The following is a 26,420-nucleotide window of genomic DNA, read 5'->3' as shown; positions in this document are numbered from 1 at the left end:
GGTTCTTCTTTTCCCTGGGCAAAGGGTTCATGACAGGGTGAGCTGTCTGTCCAACAGCCTACTCAGATTTATCTACTATTTGGCTAACCTTGCTCTGAACTCACCCCCTGAGATTTGAGCTGACTTCTCAAACACACATGCACTCCATGACACAATTTCATGTCCCGATCCCACTCTAAACAGTGTCCATCATTACCGTTGGACATGCAACATTCATTGTTCAGTTTTGTCATATACGTTAGGTACAAAAAACAGATAATTTTGTAAAGTTGGCGGAAACTATGCTTATCATTCAACTACAGTGATTATGAGTTTATAAGGCCGGCTAAAGAATGCGAAGTGAATTGATAGAGCCATTGCAATCATTACAATAGCTGATTTATGCCTGTTATAATTTGCGATAACAACCGGCTGTACATTATTCAACTTGTTACACAACTACTTACCACACAAATAAATATATAGACACAAAATTGCTATATTTTATTAGCTCATTTGTAAGAAATGCAAACCTTCCACGAGGATAATAGTTTTCTAGTGCACTGTCGGTAAAATGGTCAAAATATGCATTGGGACGGTACCAAATTAGTTCCAAATTTGATACCAAATGTATCTGTATAGGTACATATTAGGACCTGATTAAAGGGTACTGCCCAGTGACAGCTGGGGTACATATTTTGACATTTTTTTCTAACAGTGTGGCATCAAAAGGGATAGTTCACACCAAAATGAAAATTTGGCAATATTTTATTCCCTCTCAAGCTATCCTATAACTTTCTTCTTTCAGTCAAACACAGTCGGAGATATATTAAATATTAACCAATGCTATTACAAAGCTGGGAAAAGGCCAGGATATTATTTAATATAACTGAAAGAAGCCATACACCCCTACACTGCAAAAAATATTTTTAAAAAATTTGTTTAATCAACTTGAATTTAATTGAAATTTAATGGGTACTGTCAACTGTATGCTTACCATCATTTATCAAAATATTTTCTTCATCATTTATCACAATACTTCCAAAATATTTTTTCCTACTATTTAAGTCAATGGTCACTATCTGCTGTGTGTTTACCATCATTTCTCAAAATATCTTCTTTTGTGTTAATTTTAAAGTGAACTATCCCTTTAATCCCATTCTCAGACCATTCAGAAAAAAACAATTGATTGAATACATTAAGAGTTAAAAATGCTCATTTTATTTACAAGAAAACATCAGATGCACTTAGAGGGTTTTGCATCTAAGGTCCTCAATTGTGTACAGACATGCAAATGTATGAGATACAGCAGAATTGACAATGATTATCAGTAGTTCAGTTAGATATCAGTGACAAATCTAAAAAAATATTTGTTTTACAGTACCGAAATCACAATTGGCCTATTAGTCTTCCAGTGGCTGACCCCTCGACAGTGTGCTTTCCTGTTAAGCAGAGTTAGTGTTATGACAACCCTGCCTAGTGCACAATGAGCTCACGATTGGCTGGCCTGGAGCGCTGGAATGCTGACCATGAAATGCCTGTGAGTTTTGGCAGAGACAAAACAAGCGCACTGCCAGGGACTGACACTTCCATGTTTTCTAACCCACATGAACACCCACAAAACAACACTCACCGGGGCTTTTTCAACATCAAATACTGTTTATTTAAAGTTGACTTTAATATGAAGATAGACATATTGGAATCACTTTAAACAAGTTGCGGAGCCAAATCGCATTGTGTTACGTTACAAAAATGTTCTTAAAATCAGTGGATATCTATAAAACAGAGTAAACCAAGGGCAACCTTACAAGAGCCCCAACTGAAGAATCATTTCTTTCATAACTATAACAGTCTGTGCTCCAAAGTTTGTTTTTATAACAATATCCAAGGAATGCTTTCACCTACATGCCTGTGTGCGATCCAGTATCGTGAAGCCAAATCCAAATTCATCCACGTAGGACTCATGAGGCATAATAGTGCTTGGGAAAACAAGGCATCTTGATACATTGTACAGCGATCCATTCACAGTCTTTATTGGGTCCACGCACCCACGGCTTGTTGGATGCTCCCAAACATAGTGCTTGTTTTGCATGAAAAAAATGCTTTGAGGAGTTTTCGCATTCATGCTTTTCCTGACATTAAGTCCGCCCTTTGAATGTGTTCATGCAGGTGTAGCTTCCCGAAAACCTGTGGATCTCTTCCAGGGCAGACTGGGGCAGAAGACTGCAAAGAAAATTTTAAGTCATCTATTGCCAATGAAAAGATCCAATTCTTGAATTAAATAATACGGGGAGGTCAAAATGTCTGAGACCACATGGAAAACAGGGATTTGAATTATTTCAATCTGGAAATAAATAAAAGACTTTGAAAGGATGAAAATTGGGGGGAGGGGGATTTTTGGAGAGCCTGCATTAATTCTGGGTCACTAATCAAATAAGACCATTTATTCTATTGACCATGTTATCTCCAATATACCAAAGGATACATTTCAAATTGATTTTAATCTTTGACATGACCTTACTCAGTCAAATTAAGGATATGCTGTAAAAAAAGATTTGTTGGTTCAATTTTAAAAAGTAAGTGTTCATGTTGCCTTCAATTTTGAGTTAATTTAACTTAAAGGAACAGTATGTAAGAAATGTATATCAATTAATCATAAAATGGCCCTGATATGTCACTAGACATTAAGAAATCATTTTCATTTCAAATATTATATCACTCACAACAGTGGTCTGGCCAGGATATTGTCATTTAAAAAGTGGAGTTGCAGCCCTCAACTGATGTTTATGTTGTCATGTTGTGTATTGGCCACCAGCTGTGTGATTGCAGTACCTGTTTTAGCCACAAGTTTTGTGATTGCAATACCAGTTTTGGCCACAATCCTACATACTGTTCCTTTAAAAATAATACAAATATTGAGTCAATTAATATTTTAAGTTAAATGAACTCTTTCCCCACCATTTAAGTGTTATCTCGTCAATTAAGAGAAAACGTTTCGCTGCCAATGACGCTTCCCTTACGAGTTTTTACTGTAATCTGAAGTAGTATTCAGCTGGTTTTGGTCTTATTTAACAAATCGTGCCCCGTTTGTAAGCTTTGGTAATTACAAATGTGATACCGTGCCTGTTTGACAGGGAGTTCCTCAGGGTTCAGTGTTGGGTCCAATTTTATTTAACATTTACATGCTTCCACTTGGGCAGATCATCAGGAAATACGGTCTTGGGTATCACTGCTACACGGATGATGCGCAGATTTACATCACCACTAGTCCTGATGTATATTGCTTATTAAAAAAAATTCCCTTTTCCAAAAATGCAATTATTTCAGCTTTTTGCTCAAAATTCTGTATTTTTGAAGAAACCTACCCATATTTGAGAGGTGATAAAAAGAGCAAATGAAGATAGGATCAAGAGTTTTTTTTCCCATATGTTTGAAAGCAGAGGGTCTGTTCTTTCATTTGATTATATTTGTATGTTTTTATTTATAGAAGAAATTTTTCCTGGAAGGCATTTTGTGAAAATCACAAAAAATGCTGGCGGGCAACTTTAAAAAAAAAGGCTGGTGTTAAATGAGTTAACTCAAAAATTTAAGACAGCATAAACACTTACTTTTTTAAGTTGAATCAACAAATCTTTTTTTAAGTATATCAAGGTTATATTTTCACAGAATGCTCTTTATATGATTTTATGTAGAAAACAGTAAACCACAACAAGTCAACTTTTTTTTGCTACTCATTCGTACATTATCTCAGATTAGCCTCAGATGTTTGGACTTGACTCTATATGTTTTGTATATGTTGTATAAAATAAGCTCTGATCTGAAAGTCTTACCTTTTAAGAATAACAAGAAAGTGCATGGTCCACGGCAGGACTACAAAAGCTGTGTTGGTCCTCACAGCATCCACGGTTCGCTGTGCCACCGTCTCAGGATTCAGAGGAGGAAACAGCTTAGGGAACCTATAAGATAAACAAATGCACGTTCATCATCAATTATGGATTGCTAAATTCTTTCTTATCAGCATTGGTCATTTGGATTTTTTTATAATTATATTAGTTTATTACCTAACTCTCATGCCCTGAAACATCTCTGTATCAGTATGGAAGGGTAACACTGTGGTGCAGCCCACACCAGGGCAGTCGAGCAGGCCCAGTGTCAGGCTTTCCATGAAAGCATAAGAAGAGGCTTTGGATGTGCAGTAGTCGATGGCTCCAGGGATGGAGGAGAGGGAGAGAATGGAGTTAATGCAGACCACGTGGCCGTTGCACAGTTCCAGCATACGAGGCAGAAATGCTTTTGTGGTCTGTGGGGGAGACGGTCACAATTAGACATTGTTTTTCCCGTTACCCTAAATATCGCTGGAAAATCCAAGAAAAACAATTAAATGTTGAGCAATGAGGGATTGCGAATTTGTTTCTTGCCTAGTTTCTGAAATACCGGAGGTTAGGATGACTCGATTTCTGGTGAAGTGTTTTTGTTGCCAGATCTTCAAAGCATTAGGAAAAGTTTAAAAGATGACTGCAGGTCAGAAAATGTTGCTTGTGTTGGATCTTATTTACAACATGAAATTTGAAGTTTATGTCGGATAGTGTATCCAAAGATCAGACATGCCGAACCATTTTTAATTCTTCTTTCATCTCATTCCGGTTGTATTCCGACTGTTTCAAAACTTTAATGATGGATTTGGTCGTGTTTTGATCTAGTCCCCAACATTCTTAAAAATTAAGGTTCGTTAAAGGTACAAAAAGTTTTTTGTAGTGAAAAAAAGAAATGGTTCTTTTAAGACCCAATCCAGACTTTGGGGTCAAACGTACTTGGGTATGGTACGGTATGCGTAGTGTGAGTACGCACAAACAGTGGCATATTGACGTCAAGCTTCAACATCCACACTCTGTCGCGGTTAGCGCACCCACCATTGTGCCCCACCCCAAACCGAACTAAAACTGTACAGAGACCACCTCTGCAGCTGTACCAGGGCACGGTTAAGCCCCTGCACCCAGGTAAGGTAAGGCCTGGGACAAAGTAGATGGTTTTTAAATCCATGGAGGACCACAGACATAGGGACAAGGTCAAATGATTTTTAACAACACAATCCTCAGAATGCACACATTGGATGATTCGACCAGACCGCAAGACCATACACGTGATGACTGTAGTAACGTTGTGGTAGTTCTCGTGGTATTCTTTCTCAATACTCCTCTTTCATGTCATGTTTGTGGATGTCATGTTTTAAGCTATAAAAGCACACAATATCTGGTACACGCTCTTATTGGCTATTGCAGCTGTCATGTCGGAGGCAGTCCGATCAAGAGTCGTAAATGTCAAACTAGTTTTGGGGACAGGGAGGCTCCAACGTGATCAGGACCAGAGAAATAATCTCAATGACACCACACACTTGGGAGGGAGGTTTGGACAAAAAGTCGGCTGCGGTAAAATACTAATTGGGTAGCGCACCTTTTCAATCACCAAAGGTGAAAATCAGGCTTAAAATCTTCATGGGTGTGGCCAGCATAAGGTAAGGTAAGGTCACACAAGTTAAACAAACCAGACGTTGGTGTCAAACATACTGTATTCAGGTACGGCTTTGTATACAAGTGTGAGTATGCACCAAGGGTGCCACAAACATCCTGAAAAGTGAAGCCAAAACACTTTGATCGCCCCCTGGTGGCTGGCTGCAGAATAGATCATAAACCCCGCTTTTTCATATTCATATTCCTAATAAGTTTTAAAGGAAAACTTTACTTTTTTGGAAAATATGCTCATTTTCCAGCTCCCCTAGAGTTAAACATTTGATTTTTATCGTTTTGGAATCCATTCAGATGATCTCTGGGTTTGGCGGTACCACTTTTAGCATTAATTAGCATAATCCATTGAATCTGATTAGACCATTAGCATCGCGCTAAAGAAAATCACAACTTTTCATTTTTAGTTGGTCTTAGTACACGATGTAACTACAGAAGAGTCAAGTTTTAAATAGGAAAAATATCGAAACTTTTTGGTTATTTTTAGCGCGATGCTAATGGTCTTTAGCTAAATGCTAAAAGTGATACCACCAGACCCGGAGATCAGCTGAATGGATTCCAAAACGGTAAAAATCAAATGTTTAACTTTAGGGGAGCTGGAAAATTTGCATATTTTCAAAAAAAGTATAGTTTCCCTTTAAGTTTGTTATTAGATGCTATTAAAATTGGTGTGACGGCTTGATTTGTGTATTTGTGTTTGAGTTAAACAGGAAAATGGGCGGGGCCTTAATACCGCAAATCAATCTCTTGATCACTACTCCGCAGGCTCTAAATGACGTCAGCAGCCATTTTTTAGATATTTTTGCTTTATTTTTTACTATGGAGATGCGACGTCCATTTATTTACAGTCTATGGTATGCACTGAAAGGTTCTTTGGGTAACTTAAAAAGGGTTCCTTTTACAATCTTTATTTTTTCAGGGTGTGTACCCATGATGAAGATCAACAAGTAAATTTACCTGGCTCGGCAGAAATATGAGCTCACGTTCGGTGTTTGATCTAAAACCAGACGACTATGACCTCTATCATATTTCAATAACCTGGCCATGCCCTTCCTCAGAAGAAAGGCTTCTTTGCAGAACTCTTTATATAAAACTGGCATTCACCAAACCATATGTTTGAAATTACAGCAAGAATAGATGACAGTACTCTTCAGTATGTGCAGTTGAAACATTAGACAACCCCACAGCTATAAATGTGCTCTAAAAGCCTAAGAAAAGATTTTCTGGAGTCTATTTATGACTCTCTTTTATTTGTTGTCTCTGGCTGTTCTACGTGAGGAATGTGAGGTTACTTTTACTCTTTTGGCAAAAACAGGTTTAAATGATGAGGGAAGCTTCCAAAAATTACAGCATGTCAAATGACTTCAGTTAGGTAACTAAAACATGTTTTGAAAGACACAAATAAACATCTAGAGTTCTTAAGTTCAATGGATGATTACTCTAGCACAGTAAAAAAGTCAAGGGTGTAGTTTCCTGCAGGTTGTGGTAAACCCCCGAATAATCAAAACTAGCAACCCCTTCAATATTTATACAATGATTAATGAAAACATATGTACAGTACAGATGACGCTTCAACCCCACAAATGTTCAAGCCAAACCTCCAGTACACTCATGCATTGAAGTACTGAATATTTTTATGTCATACCCAGAACTGCCCGAGTGTATTTATGTGTTGAGTTTTCAACAGTGCATCATCATCACTATCCATAAGACTTTTCCCATGGACGACAGCTGCGTTATTCACAAGAATGGTGACGTCCCCAACCTATGAGACCACATTACATCTGTTAGAGCAAACTTGACCAGCTTATAGATGAGTATATAAATATTTTGGATTCATGAAAAAGATGCTTCCATCTCATTTTTCGACACTTTATTTCACCAACAGTGTTTGTGTGTGTGCTCACCTTTTCCCTGAGCACTTTGGCTTGCTGGTAAACTTCCTCTCGATTTCCAACGTCACAGACAAAGTAGTAACACTCTGTTCCAGTCATAGAGATCTCTTCACACGTTTCTTTTAGACATTTCTCAGTACGTCCCCACAAAATCACCTGAGGGAGAAGAGATATGACTATTAAGTGATCAAACTTTGACAATCATATGCAAATGCTATTAAAATGCAATTATACTTTTAAAGGAAACTGGGTGATTGTTTTGCACTCTCTAATCCACGATGGCCCTCACTATTCTGTTGGTATTATTGCTACACATTGATGTATAGGTTGAGGAGTTTAATAAATTAAGTATTTCCTTATCATTTATGGAGAGCGAGTGAGAGTGATAGAGCGCAGGGTCGGGCTCTGTAGGTTTGTGAACTCTCTGCATTACATCCATTACTCAGCAAGGTCAGCGAGAGGTAATGAATACAAGCCTGAGTCCTTCCCCTAGCCGTCCTGTCAATCTTCATCTACCTCATAAACAAACATAAACACATACTGTAACAATCACACTTTGGAATTCAGTGATGCCTCTTATCATGTGCTTATTTTTCAATACAAAATAAAGAGAACAGTTTACCAGGGCAATAAACAGATGTGCCTGCTTATGTGTCGAGTGACATACTGCCTGACTCATGCCCTACCAATGTCACAAACAGCACATGGTGAGTGTCCCATTATCAGTAAAAGTTCAAGCCACAGAGCCACCAGGAGATGTGGGCAGGGGCGACATACGCCCCCCTCATTAGTGCTGTCCCAATGGGGTCAGGCATGGGACAAAGCTCAGCTGGGAGTACGAACTGCCAGCATCTATTTACCTTTACCTTCTCTCATTTATCATCCCACATTAAAATACTGTATCATACTATAGGATTTACTATAGTAAAGTGTACTGTTGTATATTATAGTAATAACTACACGTATGTATACTGTAGTATTTTATAGTACTATAGAGAATTGAAAACTGTAGTACTGCAATATTTTTACAGATAAAATACTGTATTATACTATAGTATTATTTACTATAGTGTACAGTGGTATATTATAGTAATAGCATAATTTAGTATTTAGTAAATGATAGTAATTACACTTTGTTAATGTATACTACAGTATTCTGTAGCCTTAACTATAGTAAATTGATAAACTGCAGGAAATACTCCTACTTACTTAATTATTAACTATAGTAAACTGTAGTAAATCGAGGTCTACTGTGCTATATTATAGTAATTACTACACTTTGATAATGTATACTGTAGTATTCTGTATTAACTATAGTGAATAGAAGACTGTAGTAAATACTTTAACATACTTTGGCATTTAGTTTACTGTAGTAAACTTTTGTGAATTGCAGTACAGTATAACGCAATATGTTATAGTAATACTACACTTTTTTAATGTATATTATAGTATTCTGTAGTATTAACTACAATGATTGAAAACTGTAGTAAATACTTTAACATACTTTGTCTTTTAGTTTACTGTAGTAAACTGTTGTGAATTGAAGTATACCACAGTATGGCATAGTAATTACTACACTTTGTTAATGCATGCTATAGTATTTTGTAGCATTACCTATAATTATTGAAAACTGTAGTGAATCCTGTAACATACTTTAAAATTTACAATAGTAAACTTTAGTAAATACATACAAACATACTTTGGCATTTAGTATACTGTAGTAAACTGTAGTGAATTGAAGTATACCACAGTTTGTCATAGTAATTACTACACTTTGTTAATGCATACTATAGTATTTTGTAGCATTACCTATAATTATTTGAAAACTGTAGTAAATACTGTAAACATTTTTAGAATTTACAATAGTAAACTGTAGTAAATAAATAAAAACATACTTTGTCATTTAGTATACTGTAGTAAACTGTTGTGAATTGCAGTATACCACAGTATTTCATAGTAATTACCACACTTTGTTAATGTATACTATAGTATTTTGTAGCATTACCTATAATTATTTGAAAACTGTAGTAAATACTGTAACATACTTTAGAATTTACAATAGTAAACTGTAGTAAACACATACAAACATACTTTGGCATTTAGTATACTGTAGTAAACTGTAGTGAACTGAAGTATACCACAGTATGGCATAGTAATTATTACTACACTTTGTTAATGCATACTATAGTATTTTGTAGCATTACCTATAATTATTTGAAAACTGTATACAAATACTGTAAAATTTTTTAGAATTTACAATAGTAAACTGTAGTAAATAAATAAAAACATACTTTGTCATTTAGTATACTGTAGTAAACTTTTGTGAATTGCAGTATACCACAGTATTTCATAGTAATTACCACACTTTGTTAATTTATACTATAGTACTTTGTAGCATTACCTATAATTATTTGAAAACTGTAGTAAATACTGTAACATACGTTAGAATTTACAATAATAAACTGTAGTAAATTCTAGTGTATCATAGTATATTACAGTAATTACTACACTTTGTTAATTCATACTTTAGTATTCTGTAGCATTAGTGAAATGATAAACTGTAGTAAATACTCTTACATACTTTAGTATTAACTATAGTAAATTGAGGTCTACTGTACTATATTATAGTAAGTACACTTTATTAATATATACTATAGTATTCTTTAGTATTAACTACAATGAATTGAAAACTGTAGGAAGACTTTAACATACTTTGGTATTTGCTATAGTAAAATGTAGTATAGTGTAGTATATTATAGTAATTATTTAACTTAATGTTTACTAAAGAATTCTGTAGTATTAACTATAGTGAATTGAGGTCTACTGTACTATATTATAGTAAGTACTACACTTTATTAATGTAAACTATAGTATTCAGTAGTATTAACTACAATGAATTGAAAACTGTAGTAAAGACTTTAACATACTTTGGTATTTACTATAGTAAATTGTAATATAGTGTAGTAATTACTACACTTAATGTATACAACAGTATTCTGTAGTATTAACTACTATAGTGAATTGCTAGAGTTCATACTTTAATAAACAGTGGTAAGATTCAAAAACACTATAATAAAATATAATTTTACTATAGTTTTAATTCAATATATACTTTATGGACTTATGGACCATCATTATTCCTTCATAAATATGTAAGGCTTTGACATTGTTATGATTTGTGGTACAGTATATAGAAACTCAGGACATACAGTAGACGAATTGAATAGCAGAGAATTTGGAGAATTTTTGGCAATTTAAAAAATTTGGCTATGGTAAATGTATATGCGCATAAACCATTCACAATGACTTAAAAGACATAATATAAAGTAACTACAAGATGATCAGGATCATATATTATCAGTTGTTTTCTAACCTGTGTGTGTCTGACCTGACTTTCATACACTCTCACATACACAGTCTGCGCTCCATTGGCTTGCTATTTAATTCTTTTCCTCTGAGAGTGAGCAGTAAGCAAATGACATCATCAGTCCTTCTGCGCAAAAGCTGGCTGACCTGCCAATGAACTTGGTAGTGGTAACCAATCTGCAAGGTGCTTCTTTGCTTACTACACACCCTTGCAATTGATCCATTCACGCACCTACACATGTTGGGCGCGCACACACACATACAAACTCTCTCTCTCTCTCTCTCTCTCTCTCTCTCTCTCTCTCTCTCTCTCTCTCTCTCACGCACACATGTACACACTAAAGTAAAAGCAACTGTTCCTGTCATTTGATGCGTGCTCTGTGTTATTAAAGTTTTACCTTGATACTGAAGTGAAAAGTGTCAAAATGTTGAGTTTTACATTCGTGGCAAATAATCATAATAACACTATAATTGACCGTTCATCCCGAATGACTTTTCATCCCACTCTCGACAGGGAAGTATGAACTTCCCTGGAAGGTTAAAAAGTCACACATGATTTGAGTTCAACAAAACAGTTTGCCTTGCCTGTCAGCAGTCCATTGTTGGGCATTTGTAAAGGCATAAAGACTTAGGAAACACCTGTGTTTGTGTGGCCAGTGGGGAGAATATGAGGAGAAACATGAAACAGAACTTTAGCCTCCAGATGAGGGCATCAACAGGTCACTATAGACTAGCCTACCTCAGTATATACTGACTTTGGAAAATCACACTGCAAGTAAACACAGAAACATTTTGCTTGATTGTCAGTAATGCATGATGTCTGATCAAATAAACAGACCCGTCGCTTTCTCTGATCGATGTCCTACTGACATGACACTTCTCATTTTGGACTTTTTCCACACACAATTGAGCTGATTTCTTGTCTACAATGCATTAGCAAACTTTTTTTATCTGAACAAACATACAAATGAGAGACATAACAAATGTGCTGTATAATAGGACCAGCATTTACAGTACCACAAATGAGGAAAAATACAGAAAATAAGACTTACTTTTAATAATAGAATTGGTAAAAAAGAAGAGACTTTTTGGCTATTACCTGGCTATCAAAAAAACTGATACTGCCACATGTAAAATATTGTAGTATACTGTAGTATAATAGTATAATAATTACTACACTTTTTAATAGTATTCTGCAGTATTATGAATAGTAATTTGATAAACTCTAGTAAGTAACTTTAATATTTACTACAGGTTTGATATACTACAGTTAGTATACTAAATACTAAAGTACACTATCCTTCTCTGAAAAACTGACTGAAATCAGTAAGAACCTATTTTAAACCCAAACAAAACTTTATTTAAAACAACTAAACGCACATTTATTTAACACTGTAACTTAGTTACACTTGTTATTTTAAGAAAAACGCATCTAGGAATAAGTTTTGTACCTTTCTCGCGCCTTGCTTGGCAAACTCTTTGGCCAGGTGACGGCCGATCCCTCTTCCTCCTCCAGTGATGAGCACCACATCAGCGGTCAGATCTCTGCGCTTCTGGCGCGTCAGGAGACGCACGGTCGCCTTCAGTACGCACACGAGAATCTGGAGAGGAAAAAGCATTGCGCATCCCAGCACCTTCAAGTCCATCATGATTTTCAGATTGTGTGGAGCAAGCTACGGTATTGACCACTATTTATGACTGGTCAGCTGTCAGAAAGGCACGTTGGAGTAATCTGACAAACTTCAATGGGACTTGGAAACACACTGCTCCTCTGCTCTGTGGGGCAATACGGTTACTTAAAGTGCGCAGATCTAACAGAGGAGGTCCATCAGACCAAGTGTCTCACCTACATACGAATGAAGATCTGACACAAGTGTGATGTCTCTCTTTCTCGCTCTCTCTCTCTCTCTCTCTCTCTCTCACTCACTCTCTCACTCACTCATAATAAAATGCATGACGCATTGAGGATTGTATAAGAAATCGCGCGTCTTATGTGCGCATAGCCTAGCGGAACAGCCTCATGCAAGTCCTTTAAAGTTTCCCCACATGAAAGAATACTGTAGTATGCTTTATTATTTACTATAGTCATAACGTGTAGTATACGAGATATTAGTAATTACCATAGGCTACTTTGTTCATTTATACCATATAATTGCCTACTAGTATAATGAAGTAGTATTATATCTACTAAATACCAAAGTAGAATAGCCTACTTCAATACTCTATAAGGTTAAAATCATGTAACGCTGTAAACATTGATGGAAACTTTAAAGGGTTCATTATGACCATGATTGTAATGCTCTCCTCACACCCTAGGCAAACATTCCACCTTAAACATTGAAGGTCAGTTGCTACCTTAAATTTTTAAGTAGTCAAATTGGCTGTACAAGTAACTTGAATTTATATTATACATCGAGTTGAATATGATATAAATTATAATTAACCTTATAAATTGCTTAAATTATGTGTACGAGTTAAAGTATTGTTGTCATGACTTATTGATCACATAGTTTTATACTATAGTTTTGGAAGTCGTTAAATATAATTGCGCTTCATCATGATATAAAAGTAAATATAAACCCACATATATAGTGCTTTTTAAACTATCAAACAACTTTAACCAAACGTAAAAGTCTGCTTATACTGCACTGTAACTGTACAATCTAGCTTTTTCTTGAGGAAACCACAGCAAAGCACGAAATTTCATGTCATATAGATTTTATTTATATGATATTGCTCAGGTAGCTACTATTTCCCACAGCCACTATATAGCCAATTCAAATGAATTTTAGCAAAAATAAATACCTTACATTTTTAATTAATTATTTCTTTTAAAGTGCAAAATGAAGTCATTGTGCATTACGTCACACATCTCAGTGCACGCCAACCAAAGGGGTTTATAAATAAAACTGTGTTTGTTCCGAGGATCTACACTGTCATCTAGAGGTCATACGTGGTAGGTGAAGCTGATCCTTAACTTTCCACATCATCAGATTGATTTCTTGGAACCAATTAGTGATTTATCATTTAACAGCGGGTATTTACTGTAAAGGACTGACATTAATGAAATGACTTTACAAAACTGTTTAATATGATGAAAGCTGTAATATATGTCCAGGATTATCTGACCCATTCCATCACTAATCCGTTTCGGCCACACAGCTGTGCACAAATACCCCATAGAAAATAAATCCAGTCCATAAATATGTCACTGTATTGTGACTAAACAGGTGTAGAATAAACCGAGCTAAAGCGTAGTCACATGATGGGGTGGTCGTGTTGATCTTATTGTTCTCATTCTGAACACACGTCTGAAATCTCAGTCTTGGATGATAAGATCTGCTGGACAGCGAGATAGATGACAGCTGACAGTAAAGCACATCTTCATGTTAAATCCACAGTCAATGACAACAGCAACATCATCATCAGTGAGGGTCCGAGCATGGCTCCGTCAGATTTGCCCACTGAAAATCATATAACAGTAAGAGTTTATCTGGAATATTGTAGGATATTATATGTATTTTTGTGCAGAACAGTCTTACAGTTTAGTTGTTTAGTCTCCTTCTTGATCCTTGGATTTTCTGTTTAAACAGACAATATTTTAAGCTTGGGTTAAACAAAACATTTTAATTACAGAAAAAAATTATCATAAATGTGTAGCATTTATTTTTTTTGTTGCATGTTGGTTTTAAAAACAGAGGTCAATATGAGCTTATATCTATTTATCATAGAAACAATAGTGATTGTATCATGTATTTATTTGTATTAGCAGACATTTTAATCCAAACCAATTTACAAATGAATAAGTATTTAACGTTTTGTCAAAAATAATGAATCATGTTAGGCACTGAATAAACAGTATGGCCTGAATATTTTGAGGCATGCAAGTGTTAGATGTAGATCCATATACAAAGCAAAGACCAAACTTTATGAGGCCTTTTTGTTGCACAAAAGGTTCTTTGTAGTGGAAAAAGATTCTTAGACTATAAAAGGTAAGAAAATTTTCATTTAAGAATCTTTAAATGAAAGCAAACCTTTAACATAGCACCTTTATTTTTAGATAACCACTCTGAATTGCGTGTCCAGTATCTAATACTGACCGAACACTATGAGGCGGGTGTGCGTGTTGGTAGATCCCAAAGGGTTTTGGACTGTGCAACGATACATTGAGCCGTTGAGCTCGGCTGGAACTCTCTCCAGAACCAGTACTTTCCCAAATCTCTCCTCACTTCCATCCAGAAGGGGTCCTCCCACACGTGTCCATGTGAAGAGAGGCTCGGGAAACACTTCATTCTACAACACAAAGAGAAAACAAATACTCTGCAACACTTAAAGGCAGGGTGCATGATCTCTGAAAGCCAATGTTGACATTTGAAATCACCTAAACAAACACACCCCTATCCCAATAGAGGGTATGCATGTGATGTTACCTTCGGTGAAAATGACTGCGGTTACGCCCACTGAGTGGCAAAAGACAGAGCAGCAGAATTTGTGTAAAGTGTGAAATCAGCAAAAACAAGGAGAAAACGTGTTTAAATGAGAAAAAGCTGCTGTGCGATAGAATGTATCAACAGATTTAGGATAAGGTACGTATAAATGTCGGGAAAAGCAATGTCTGGCCACATGCCAATGTCCACTGACCACAGGTGGGTTGACAAGTTACGCTAGGGTCACTATCAAGTCCAACTAAATTTAATTTTTGCAGGTAATTGTTATACTGAAGCTAGAACAGCCAGCCATTTTGCTTGATGTTTTGCCACTCAACACGACGAGCTCCAGCTTGATCATATGGAAAAGTGATGTCGTTGCATACCCTCTATAAAATCTGGACCATCTTTTAATAGCCCCGCCCCACAAATACGCAACCCAGGCAACGATGTCGGTTAGTAGACATCCCCCTTACTGCTGATTGGCTAAAAGTGTGTTTTGGTACTCGGCCTGACTCCCTTTTCAAGGGTTTCTCAAAAATCGTGCACCCCGCCTTTAAAATTAGTTACATACAGCATGGATTACATATGCGTTATGTAAGGGATAATGTACAGACAGCTTCGCGTCGGGTCCTGATCACACTGTCGGGGCATATTTCGCGATAACTACAGGCTGCCTGTACATTATCCCGCTTATTACATGGCTACTTGCCACATAAGGAAAAAACTGGACATGTATATAAATTTGAAACATTTTATTGGCATATTTGTTTTAAATTAACATTTTTATCCTTCCGCGAAACTTTGCACAGATGCATAAAATGATCGTAATACCTTATTAAGATCCTCTGCTTCATACTTGTCTGTCTCCATTTTTTTCTCTTTTAGCCAGTCTTTCAGAAGTTTTATTGCCCATTCTGTATTTTTTTGTGTGTTGGCTTCGTAGCTGTCATGCTCTATTTTGTCAAGTTCAGTCTCAGTAAGCTCTCTGTGTCTGTTCGTTGTTTGTTCTTTGTAGTTCAATTTTCGTTTTTTGTCTTAATTGGCGAGCCATTTGAATCGTCCAAATTTATCCACTGTTTAAATGTTTTGTTTTTTCCGTACATGTTAAAATTAATGTAAAAATTTTCCATTGTTAATTGTGGTTGTCCAGTGTTCGTCACAAGATGGCGCCAAACGGTAATCTTTGTTGGCGCGGAGGGATTTTAAACATACAAGTAGTACTGGCTATGCGTTATTACTTTGGAGCGGTTATTATTTGAAAAGAACGAACCTGCAAATGTCTCAACTGACCAATCAGAATCAAGCATTCCAGAGAGCTGTGTAATAAGTAAAGATTAATCGATGACAGGCTGTTGTATTATTCAAAAATAATGCACACCGAAGGTAGTAGCGCATGAGGCGAAGTGTATGCACAAACATTACACCATGGGTGTGCATGTATTTTTAAATAATTCAAAGGAACGGAGTAAATTATTACGCTTATACCATGGTTACCACAGACATATTGTAACTACAGAAGAGTCAAGTTTTAAATATGAAAAATATTGAAACAATTTGGTTATTTTTTAGCGCAATGCTAATGGTCCAATCAGATTCAATGGATTGTGCTAAGCTATGCTAAAAATGGTTCCGCCAGACCCGGATATCAGCTGACTGGATTTCAAAAAGGTAAGAATCAAATGTTTAACTCTAGGTGAGATGAAAATGAGCATATTTTTAAAAAAGTGGAGTGTCCGTTTAATGATTATACCGTTTTGGTTCCCATCTGGAATCCGTCCACTTTCATACGGACTGTATCTCCAACTTTTGCCCTGCTTGGAGTCATGGAGAGTCTCGGACCTTTCGGAGCAGCTTGAAAACACAGTGGGAAAAAAGTGTTGCCACGGCAGAATGTGAGTCAAGGTATTTCATAATTTTAAACTAAAACTACATTTAAAGGTGCAGTGTGTAATTTAGGATCTCTTGACAGAAATGCAAAATAATATACAAAACTATATTTTCAGGGGTGTATAAAGACCTTTTTATAATGAACCATTATGTATTTATTACCTTAGAATGAGACGTTTTATCTACATACACAGAGGGTCCGCTTACGTGGAAGTCGCCATTTTGTTCCACCATGTTTCTACAGAAGCCCTTAACGGACAAACTTTTTTTTTACTAAGTTGTCTCCGACAATGACTTTCACCTTCCTGGCGGCGGCTATTGTAGCTTCCCTATGCGTTTCAAAAGCGATGGGTAAGCAGTGGACTGAGCCGTTGGTTCCAATTCGCAACCTCACCACTAGATGCCGCTAAAATTTACACACTGCACCTTTAATTTTATATACAATATACATATGCGACCCTGCTTTTGAAAACCCAGCAAAACTCACCTTTTGTAATTTATTTTTTTTCTACATAAAATCATCCTATGTAAAGAACATTCTGTAAAAATACAACCTTAATATCTTTAATATTGACTGAGTCATGTCAAAGATTGAAATCAAACTTTGATGCTCCAAATCTCATAATTAGGTTATGAGACTTTAACCTGGATTTCACAGATAGGGTCACATATTGTGTATAAGCGGACACTCACAGAGCGTAACCTCTGCCTTCATCGGCATAGAAAGTGCAGAGTGTTTGACTTCACAGCTAAACAGAGCTTCATTGTCTAGTTGTGGGTTCAGGTGCCAGGTAAGCACAGCTTGAACCTCCATAGTACCGTCTTGAAGTACAGACTGTGTGTGGTTGAAGAAGTACAAAGGGCTGGAGCTCAGCACCCAGCGGGGGAACTCTCTACTGATCACAGTCTCAGGAATGACCTCGGTAGTGGGGCTGGGTTCCTCTTGAACAGGTGCACCAGACGTGTAGCTGCGCTGAGACCTGTCCTTATCCAAACGGACAAGTTCGCTGTTAGGGCCCAGGAATGAAAGAGACTTCTGGATCTTTGTATCATCCAGTTCTCTGCTGATAAGCGGCTGGTTGTATTTGGCCCCTAGCAAGCCTCTGCTTTCTTGTTTCTCGGGGGATATGAAAGAATGGACTTCAATAACTTCTCCATCCCTCTTAAAGTACACCTGAGTACAGAGGCAACCACATTGAAGAGAAATGAGTAAATGATTTATAAATAAAACACACTGTAAATATAACCTCTGTGTACTCCTCATGTATGTCTTTTATGAAATGTATAGTTTATAGCTTGCATTGGGTTCATCCACTAACCACAGGGGCAGGTTTTCCTCCAGTTACCGTGCAAACAAGCGTGAAGTTTTGAGCTTCGTAGCGGCTAAAGCGAGCCGGCTGATTTGCTGCTACAACAGATATGGATTTTGGCGGAGCTACGAGAAACAGACAGTGAAAGCTCAAAGGTCTGTAGCTACAGCATTTCAAAGCCATAGAGAGATTACAATACAGCATTTGTAGTGATTATGAGCAGTTTTTCCTCTGGGGAACATTTGCAGATTTAACTTTATAAGCAAGCAAGCATATTAGTTCAGCAAGATCTACCACAATAGCACAATCACTTGCTTTGAGGTTAAAATCACTGTGAAGTCTTGCTGACGTCATTTCTCAGCAGGCATTAATTGAACTCTTACAGTTTTTATATCTCACTCACATGTCACTGCATATTATATCTGCTGCAGTGTTATTTATTCATTAACCAGTGCAATACCCAGCTGAATATTGGCAGATATTTATGGGCATGTGTGTGCATGAAATATAACAAATATGTGACCCTGGACCACAAAACCATAAGTCATAGGTAGCACGGGTATATTTGTAGCAGTAGCCAACAATACATTGTATGGTTTAAAATTATAGATTTTTATGCCCAAAAATTTTCTTAGGATATTAAGATCATGTTTCATGAAGATATTTTGCACATTTCCTATCAACAAAAATGTATTAATCATTAGTAATATGTGTTGATAAGGACTTCATCTGGAAAAGTTTAAAGGCAACCTTCAGATTCCAGATTTTCAAATAGTTGTCTCAGACTACCAAACCATATGTAAATAAATGGAAAGTTTTTTTTATTTTGAAAATAAAGACCCTTATGACTAGTTTTGTGGTCTGGGGTCACATACAGTATGCGATTGAAACTTAGAAGTCTGGATTTGGTACAGCAGGGCTATTCAAATCTTACCCTGGAGGGCCGAGCACTACAGAGTTTAGCTCCAACCCTAATCTAACTTATCCACCTGTGATTTTCTAGTGCTCATGAAGACCTTGATTAACTTGCTCAGGTGTGTTTGATCAGGGTTGGCGCTAAACTCTGCAGTGCTCGGCCCTCCAGGATAAGATTTGAATAGCCCTGTGGTACGGTATATCACATTTAAAGGTGACCTAATATGACAATTTGTAATATTACATAAAGATGTAATATTAGTCTCAGGTGTGCCCAGAATGTGCCGTTGCAGTTTCAGGTCCAAATACCCTATATATCATTTATTATACTATGTTGAATAGGCCTATTTATGGGTGTGCAAGAAAAAGTGCTGCTGTGTTGGGGGGACGCATTACAAGTAACATGCATTAAGTAATAATATTACTTTTCTGAAGTAACGAGAAAAGTAACGCATTACTTTATAAATGTAAACATAAATATTTGAGTTACTTTTTAAAAAAAGTAATGCGAGTTACTTTTCAGTTTAATTAATAAACTGAATGTAGTCACTTATGGTGCATTCACATCAGCCGCAGTAGAGGCAGCAAAAACGTGCTATTCCCGCATAGTTGGGCGCTTGAACATTTTAGTTTACTCTCTTCATTCGCGTGTGAAAGTCTAGTCAAATCGAGACATTCACGCGGAAATTTGCGTCATGGGAGGGGCTTCTGTGATTCCGCTGAGAGTCCGTTCGTTTCCTGTAATCACGTCACTACTACAGCAAGGTCCTGATTGGTTAGCGCGGAAATCCATCGAAGTTCAGATTTTTCAACTGACGCGTTTCCCGCGGTGACGCTCAATTCACGCGGTGACGCTCCATCCGCACCTTCTGCGCATTTTGCACCATTTGCGCCGCACATACCGCGCATACCGCGCCACAGGATGCCTAATTCCGTCTTTGCATTGACTTAACATGTAAATCACTTGCGCTTGCCACCTCTACCGCATCTGATAAAGTGCCTATTGCATTAGAAATAGGCACTTTATCCATGCGCGCCTGAGCAGGAACAGTTTGAGTCAGAAACGGAGATAGCAGGCCAGAACTTGACATTTTTCTTCTCAGTCATAAAAAAACCTTCAAGGCCTAAAAGAGCTCAAGCATCAGCCAAGTAACGCAAAAGTAATGCAAAAGTAACGCAAAAGTAAGTTAAGTATTACTTTCCATGAAAAGTAACTAAGTATCACAATTAGTTACTTTTTTGGGAAGTAACTTAATATTGTAATGCGTTACTTTTAAAAGTAACACAGTTAACTTCCGGTTTGTGCTTGTTTATCGGTCTGGCTAGCGACAAAACTGACCTCTGGAACAAAGACCTTGGGGAAAATACAAATGTTTTAGTTTCCAAAAGACGATTGGAGACAATGAGTATGATCACAGATGTGCGCTTTTGGCAGCCAGTAAACGTGCAGTAATGAATTATGTAAAGAAGGTTTAAATAGAAATTATGACCCAACTCTTGTCTTTGGACGGTTGTGCTAAGTGACGTCAGTTACCGTTACAGCTTGTCCTATGAGACTGTTGAGGTTTTACAGGGATTTGGAATGGAATGGGCAGATTTATATCATTACTGGCACATGGTGGTTGTGTTGTGTTCACACACTGATGACACAGAATTATGTCAAAAAAACAACAACATATAAAAGTGAATTTCTCATATTAAGTAACCTTCAAAGACATCTCTATGTCTCTTTAACCAAAAAGCATTAAGCATCAGTAGAAGCATTTTTTTTATAATAAGAATCTAAATAATACAATTTCCATTTGTTATTACATTTGCTCATCCTCATTTCACTTTTGTATATTTATGCAACGATTACAGCACAATAATGTTGTTTGGCTACTCTAAGTATTTGAGCAGTAATCGTAGATCATGTTTAATAGAAAATAGAACCTACACATAACATTAAGTGTGATGCTCCCAGATGCCAGGACCACCTTTTCTCTAGACGCCCTGTCGTAGATCCCCACGTGACATTCATATGGTCCATCATCTTCCATTTGTACCTCAGGGAGCCTGGGAAAATTGAAGAACAATCTGTCTAAACACATACCAGCTGTCATATAAATAGCACAGAGAGAAAAGCCAAGTCATATCCATTATTATTACTCGGCTTTCGCACCATCCAGTGGTCTGAGCTTCCTCAGTCTATTCCTGATATTCCAAATGTACAATTACTTATGTGGCAAGACCTTCAGGGTGCTATAACATCCTGATATATCTTGATCACAACATCATGGTTTATTTTGCAATAACCGACTGACTGCACGCAATCTCTTACTAAGCCATACTCTTGTGGATATAATAACCTGACAGTTGACTGGTAAACAAGGTCTTCTTTTCTGCGAAAGTCCTCCATGTGAGAAAAATTGGAGTTGTACATGGCATCATAAGTAAAGATTTTCTGTTTTGAGCTTCCACCCTCCATCACCTGCAAGAATGAGAACAGCATGTACAGTAACAATGCATTAAACAGCACAAATGAAGATATATGTAGTCAAGCAGGAAGCAGGAGCAACACTGATCTCCATAATAGGAAAATATGATGGTGCTCCAAAAGTGCTTGTTGACCGATTTTTTTCCTTTAAATTAACACGCATCCTGATACACTGCAAATGATGTGACAAAGTTTCATTTAAGGTGTCATGTAAATGTTTTATCACACTGAGGAGTTAAACAAAATGCTCTATCAGTTATATCTGTGTGTGAAGATGAAAACCGCTTGTCCTAAAATCACTGAGCCGTACACTCGTAATCCTGCATATTTTTTCATATGTTTGACAGCTTCTGTCTCATGTCACTCAAAATACAAAATACACAAAAGCTGGGACATTGAATAACATATCTACCAGGATGCTGTTATAAAAGCCGCGTCACGCGAAAATAAAGCTCTTTCACTACTTACCCGAAACCACACAATCTCTCGTAGGTTCCCATCAGTCCTGAAATTACACTTCAAAGTCACTGTGTCCCCCATAACCACAGGAGGGAGAGGCTCAATAGTGACTGTTAAATAACCTGGAAACAAGAAGAAAAGTCACTTTTATAATGCTTTATTGCTTTGTCAGATCGTACGAGCCTCTCTTAAAATGCATTCAAATTGCTAGCATAACCTCTGGAAAAATGACTGTGCTAAGTCTTAAGTTGTTTTGAAGCACCGCACATACAGGTATATTAAGCCTCCTTCAGGAAAGGTCGTACCGCTATGACAGTGAAAATATAGCATAATGAGGACTTAGCATGTTGTCAGTGTTTCAGATCAAAAGCATGGTTGTAAAAAACAATTATAATTGATACATGGAGACATTTAATGTATCCAGGGCAAGAAACAGATGACTTTTATCACAGCAAACCTGTCGTGCATAATAGTTAAATAAAAACTGTAATTGTAATGATATAAACTTAGAGAAACTTGTAGTAAAAACAAGTTCCCAATGTCAGACAAAACTTTGCTTTATTTCCAAACAGAGGAAAATTGTATTGCTTGGAGGTTGACCTTTCATAGCTCAGGAGATTCATTTATCAAATTACTCAATGCATCTTATAAAATTGCTTTAGGAGAAATAAATACAGAAAAAAATAGACTGGTAAAATACTGTTAAAATGCATTATTTTATTAGTATGGAGCTGTAAAATGTATGTAGATTGTATAGCTAAAATAATCTGAAATTGGGTAAATTCGATGAGAAATGTTTAAGCTCATACTGAAATCTACAGACTTGACAAATCTGAGCTTAGTTTGCAATATTGTTGACATCTCTTTTGAAACTATTGGAGAGATTTCTTGGTCTTTTTCTCAAGTGAAAATATCTAAGACACAGTAGATTTTCCATTCACTCAAAAAATTTCTGGGTTATTTTCAACCCAGCATTTGGGTCAAAAGGGGGTTCGTGTTTGCTCTTCTTTTAATCCCTGATGTCTATGAGAAATTATAACAAAAATATTAAAGGAATCTCATGTGTTATTTTTCTTATCGATAGTCATTAATGCTCTGACATTCAAACAAAACAAAAAACAATTAAGCCAAAGTGCTCCATCTGTTTGAATGTAATTGAAAAGATGATACAGCATATACAGTACATTAGTATTTTTTAACAAATTGCAGTATTATACTGTATAATAACTGTCACAAGGAGACATTATTTGTTTATCTGTCTGTCTGTCTATATACTGTCAGACAAAAAGGTACAAAACTGTACCTTTTCTGTCGCTGGGGTGGTACCCTCAATGGTTAATTTTTGTACCTTTATGGGTATACAACACATTGAAATGTTGTACCTTTGGGGGTACAATATTATACACTAAGGATCTACTGTGTACCTTAAGGAACAAATTTGTACCAGTTAAATTTTAGGGGTACAAAACAGTTAACTGTAACTTTAAAAGTACACAAAAGATCCTTGGTACAGTAATCTACAAAAAAGGTACAACATTTATGTATACTGTAAAAAAATCTGTAGAAATTACAGTGTTATTGCAGCTGGGTTGCCGATAACTTACCGTAGATTTAAGTTTATGTTATTTACTGGCAACATTTTGTTCAAAGTTAAATGAACATTAAACATTTGCAGGTCTTTGTCTTTACAGAGGAAAACTTAAAAAAGCATCAAGCAAAACATTCTGGGAAACAAAATCTGAAGCAAAAGGTTGATGATGATTTCTGGTTCCCAGAATGCTTTGCATGAGGCTGTTATTGTATAGTTTTATTCTGTAAAGACAAAGACTTGTTAATATTTAAAATGTATTTAACTTTGAACTCTTGCCAGTAAATAACATAAATTTAAATCTATACGGTATAAGTTACCGGCAACCCAGGTGCAATAACATTGTAATTTCTACAGATTTTTTTTTTACAGTGATCTATCTCTATCTATATCTATGTAAAATATTTGATGTAATTATGCAGCTGGTTGTCAGTAACTTACTGTTCAAGATAAAGACTAAAAATATTTCATGTTCATTTAACTTTGAACAGACTGTTGCCAGTAAATAACATAAGTGTAAAATCTACAGTAAGTTACTGTCAGCTAGTTGCCAGTAATACCCAGTAATACTGTAATTTCTACAGAATTTTTTTACAGTGCATCTATCTATCTATCTATCTATCTATCTATCTATCTATCTATCTATCTATCTATCTATCTATCTATCTATCTATCCTGAGGGATGCAATTCCATTGAAACGATCATCATGTAGCAAGCAAGAAAAATGTGGGAAGCAATCGGCCTGTAATCTGTCACAAATAAACTGACCTATAAAATCCCACCGCTCCATCGTATTGGCTTTTGAAATGTGACGTCAGCGAATGGATTATTTTTTCCTTCTTTCCCTAATCCATGGTATTTTTCCCCCATCGACCAACTGATTCCACACGCTGCTGCACATTCAGTGCAAGGTATGGTCATGTGACCACCCATAACAGTTCATGTACATGACATCATGTACTGATAAGCAAAAGCAACAGTAGAAAAAATCTAATAGGAGACCACGTCCCAGTCTACGTAATCTCTGGTCACATTTCAGACTTAGTTGAAATGTCAATTTAATGTATTTCATTATGTAATCGAGAAAATCACATGAAAAAATAACAAATGCAATACAAAATAATAATTTTGTATGGGCGTAAAAAGGTTGCCAACTAACTACCTGCAGCGATGCACAAGGAATTCAGCTGACTAACTGTTCAATGCACTCACTATATACATGTAGAAAATATGGTCAGGTCTATTCTTCACCCAACAAAACCAAAGCCAAGTACTGGTCTCACAATGATGTATGTGCACTTAATATTAATGTATCTTCTGTCTAAAACTTCTTTTTGATGCTGTGCCCTTCAAAACCTTGTAAACAACAGAACCCATGTAAATCCTTCAAAGTTATGGTACAATAAAAGAATACATAATGGTATACATAAAGTGTGCGACTTTGTACTATAATAAGATCCGATCACTGACATTAAATGCCAGGCTCAGATTCTCAGGGCAAACTTGACATTTTCCTAGCCTGCATTATTAAGTGACTAGTACAGTAGTGTTTGGTTACTGTATTTTCTGATTCATGCCCAACATGCATGTATGCATGTATGAAAAAAATACTCAAATTGCTTCCATAAACACACTTATACACATTACAGTTATAACATACATTTCTTTGCTCTACACTAAATACAATATAGAGTTACATATTTGCTATTTATTTTAATTATTTCAATTCAGAGACCAGACAACCCCCACCAAACCCCCTAAAAATGGGTCAGGACAAAAGATTAAGCTTTATTCTCAAAATAACCAGCCATCAACATTATTAGACAGGTGTACCTGTGATAAAGAGACAAGACAAGAGATATGTAGGACATATAGGACATTGAAAAATAACTTAAAGGTTTATTTATATGCATGCAAAAAATAACAAGGATCGGATGTACTTTTGCTGGTTTATGAACGTGAGCCTACACATGTGAAAATGTAATGCAAAATCTTACAGCAGTTATTAAAGTCTCTTTCTGAGCATTAATAAAATAAAAATATCACTTTATTAAATCAAACCAACAGCTGTTTGTCTCATACATTTGGATCATAATGATTTTGCCGATGCCCATGTAGCTACAGAAGAGAAAGTCGAACTTACCTTTAACGAAATCCAGTAGATCAGCACACAGAAGCAAAGATAAAGCGATTATACTCATCTCTCTGTTTTTATGACTTTAAAATATCACTCAATCACGCAAGAATGTCAGTAGTCCATTTTAATACGCTATGTCATCCTCCGTACAAAGCAGAGATATTAAGAAACTCGCCGCATTTGTCTCTGTAACGTCTCATTTTGTTCTCCTCACGGCATCCCTGCGCGCGCGCTCGCTCGCACGCTCACTCGGGCGGAGATTACCAGAGCAACAGATTTGAATGAATTCATTCTCTCGTGAGCGCGCGTGTGTGTTCATGCTTCGAACTATAACTGATGAGTTGACTGCGAGAGACAAAAGTAAGTTACTCCAGTGTTGTAACTACTTATCAATTTTTTTATGTAAAATTTGAATTAATGTGCAATTATAATACTAATTCTCAGTTAATTCACTTTAT

General features: G+C 36.4%; 2 protein-coding genes across 2 annotated transcripts; both read right to left on the bottom strand.

Annotated features, from left to right (window-relative positions):
- Window positions 1–1,179: 1,179 nt before the first annotated feature.
- Window positions 1,180–12,656, bottom strand: dhrs3a (dehydrogenase/reductase (SDR family) member 3a). Its single transcript, XM_055188679.2, has 6 exons — window positions 12,211–12,656; window positions 7,406–7,549; window positions 7,144–7,263; window positions 4,041–4,279; window positions 3,810–3,935; window positions 1,180–2,202 (listed from the first exon to the last, which is right to left on the bottom strand). Exons 1-6 carry the CDS (start codon window positions 12,406–12,408, stop codon window positions 2,118–2,120), a joined length of 912 nt encoding a protein of 303 aa, XP_055044654.1. The 5' UTR covers window positions 12,409–12,656; the 3' UTR covers window positions 1,180–2,117.
- An 804-nt stretch (window positions 12,657–13,460) lies between these two features.
- On the bottom strand, window positions 13,461–26,229 carry igsf21b (immunoglobin superfamily, member 21b). The gene is made up of 10 exons (XM_055188678.2): window positions 25,969–26,229; window positions 22,246–22,358; window positions 21,650–21,771; window positions 21,238–21,356; window positions 18,396–18,511; window positions 17,770–18,250; window positions 16,940–17,040; window positions 14,860–15,052; window positions 14,302–14,340; window positions 13,461–14,223 (listed from the first exon to the last, which is right to left on the bottom strand). Exons 1-10 carry the CDS (start codon window positions 26,024–26,026, stop codon window positions 14,144–14,146), a joined length of 1,422 nt encoding a protein of 473 aa, XP_055044653.2. The 5' UTR covers window positions 26,027–26,229; the 3' UTR covers window positions 13,461–14,143.
- Window positions 26,230–26,420: the final 191 nt, after the last annotated feature.

Source organism: Misgurnus anguillicaudatus, chromosome 13 (assembly GCF_027580225.2).
Source record: "Misgurnus anguillicaudatus chromosome 13, ASM2758022v2, whole genome shotgun sequence".
Lineage (NCBI taxonomy): Eukaryota > Metazoa > Chordata > Actinopteri > Cypriniformes > Cobitidae > Misgurnus > Misgurnus anguillicaudatus.
This window is presented reverse-complemented; position numbering and strand designations above follow the sequence as displayed.

Bases quoted from the DNA above. Each gene is read 5' to 3' on its own strand.
- dhrs3a (XM_055188679.2), bottom strand. From the start codon at position 12,408: ATGATGGACTTGAAGGTGCTGGGATGCGCAATGCTTTTTCCTCTCCAG. The intron at 4,280-7,143 runs GTATGACATAAA...TCTCCCCCACAG, and splicing joins ATACACTCGGGCAGTTCTGG to ACCACAAAAGCATTTCTGCC. The intron at 2,203-3,809 runs GTAAGACTTTCA...TTTTCTTTGCAG, and splicing joins TTTCTTGTTATTCTTAAAAG to TCTTCTGCCCCAGTCTGCCC.
- igsf21b (XM_055188678.2), bottom strand. From the start codon at position 26,026: ATGAGTATAATCGCTTTATCTTTGCTTCTGTGTGCTGATCTACTGGAT. The intron at 22,359-25,968 runs GTAAGTTCGACT...TCTTGTTTCCAG, and splicing joins TCTACTGGATTTCGTTAAAG to GTTATTTAACAGTCACTATT. The intron at 21,772-22,245 runs GTAAGTAGTGAA...TCATTCTTGCAG, and splicing joins GAGAGATTGTGTGGTTTCGG to GTGATGGAGGGTGGAAGCTC.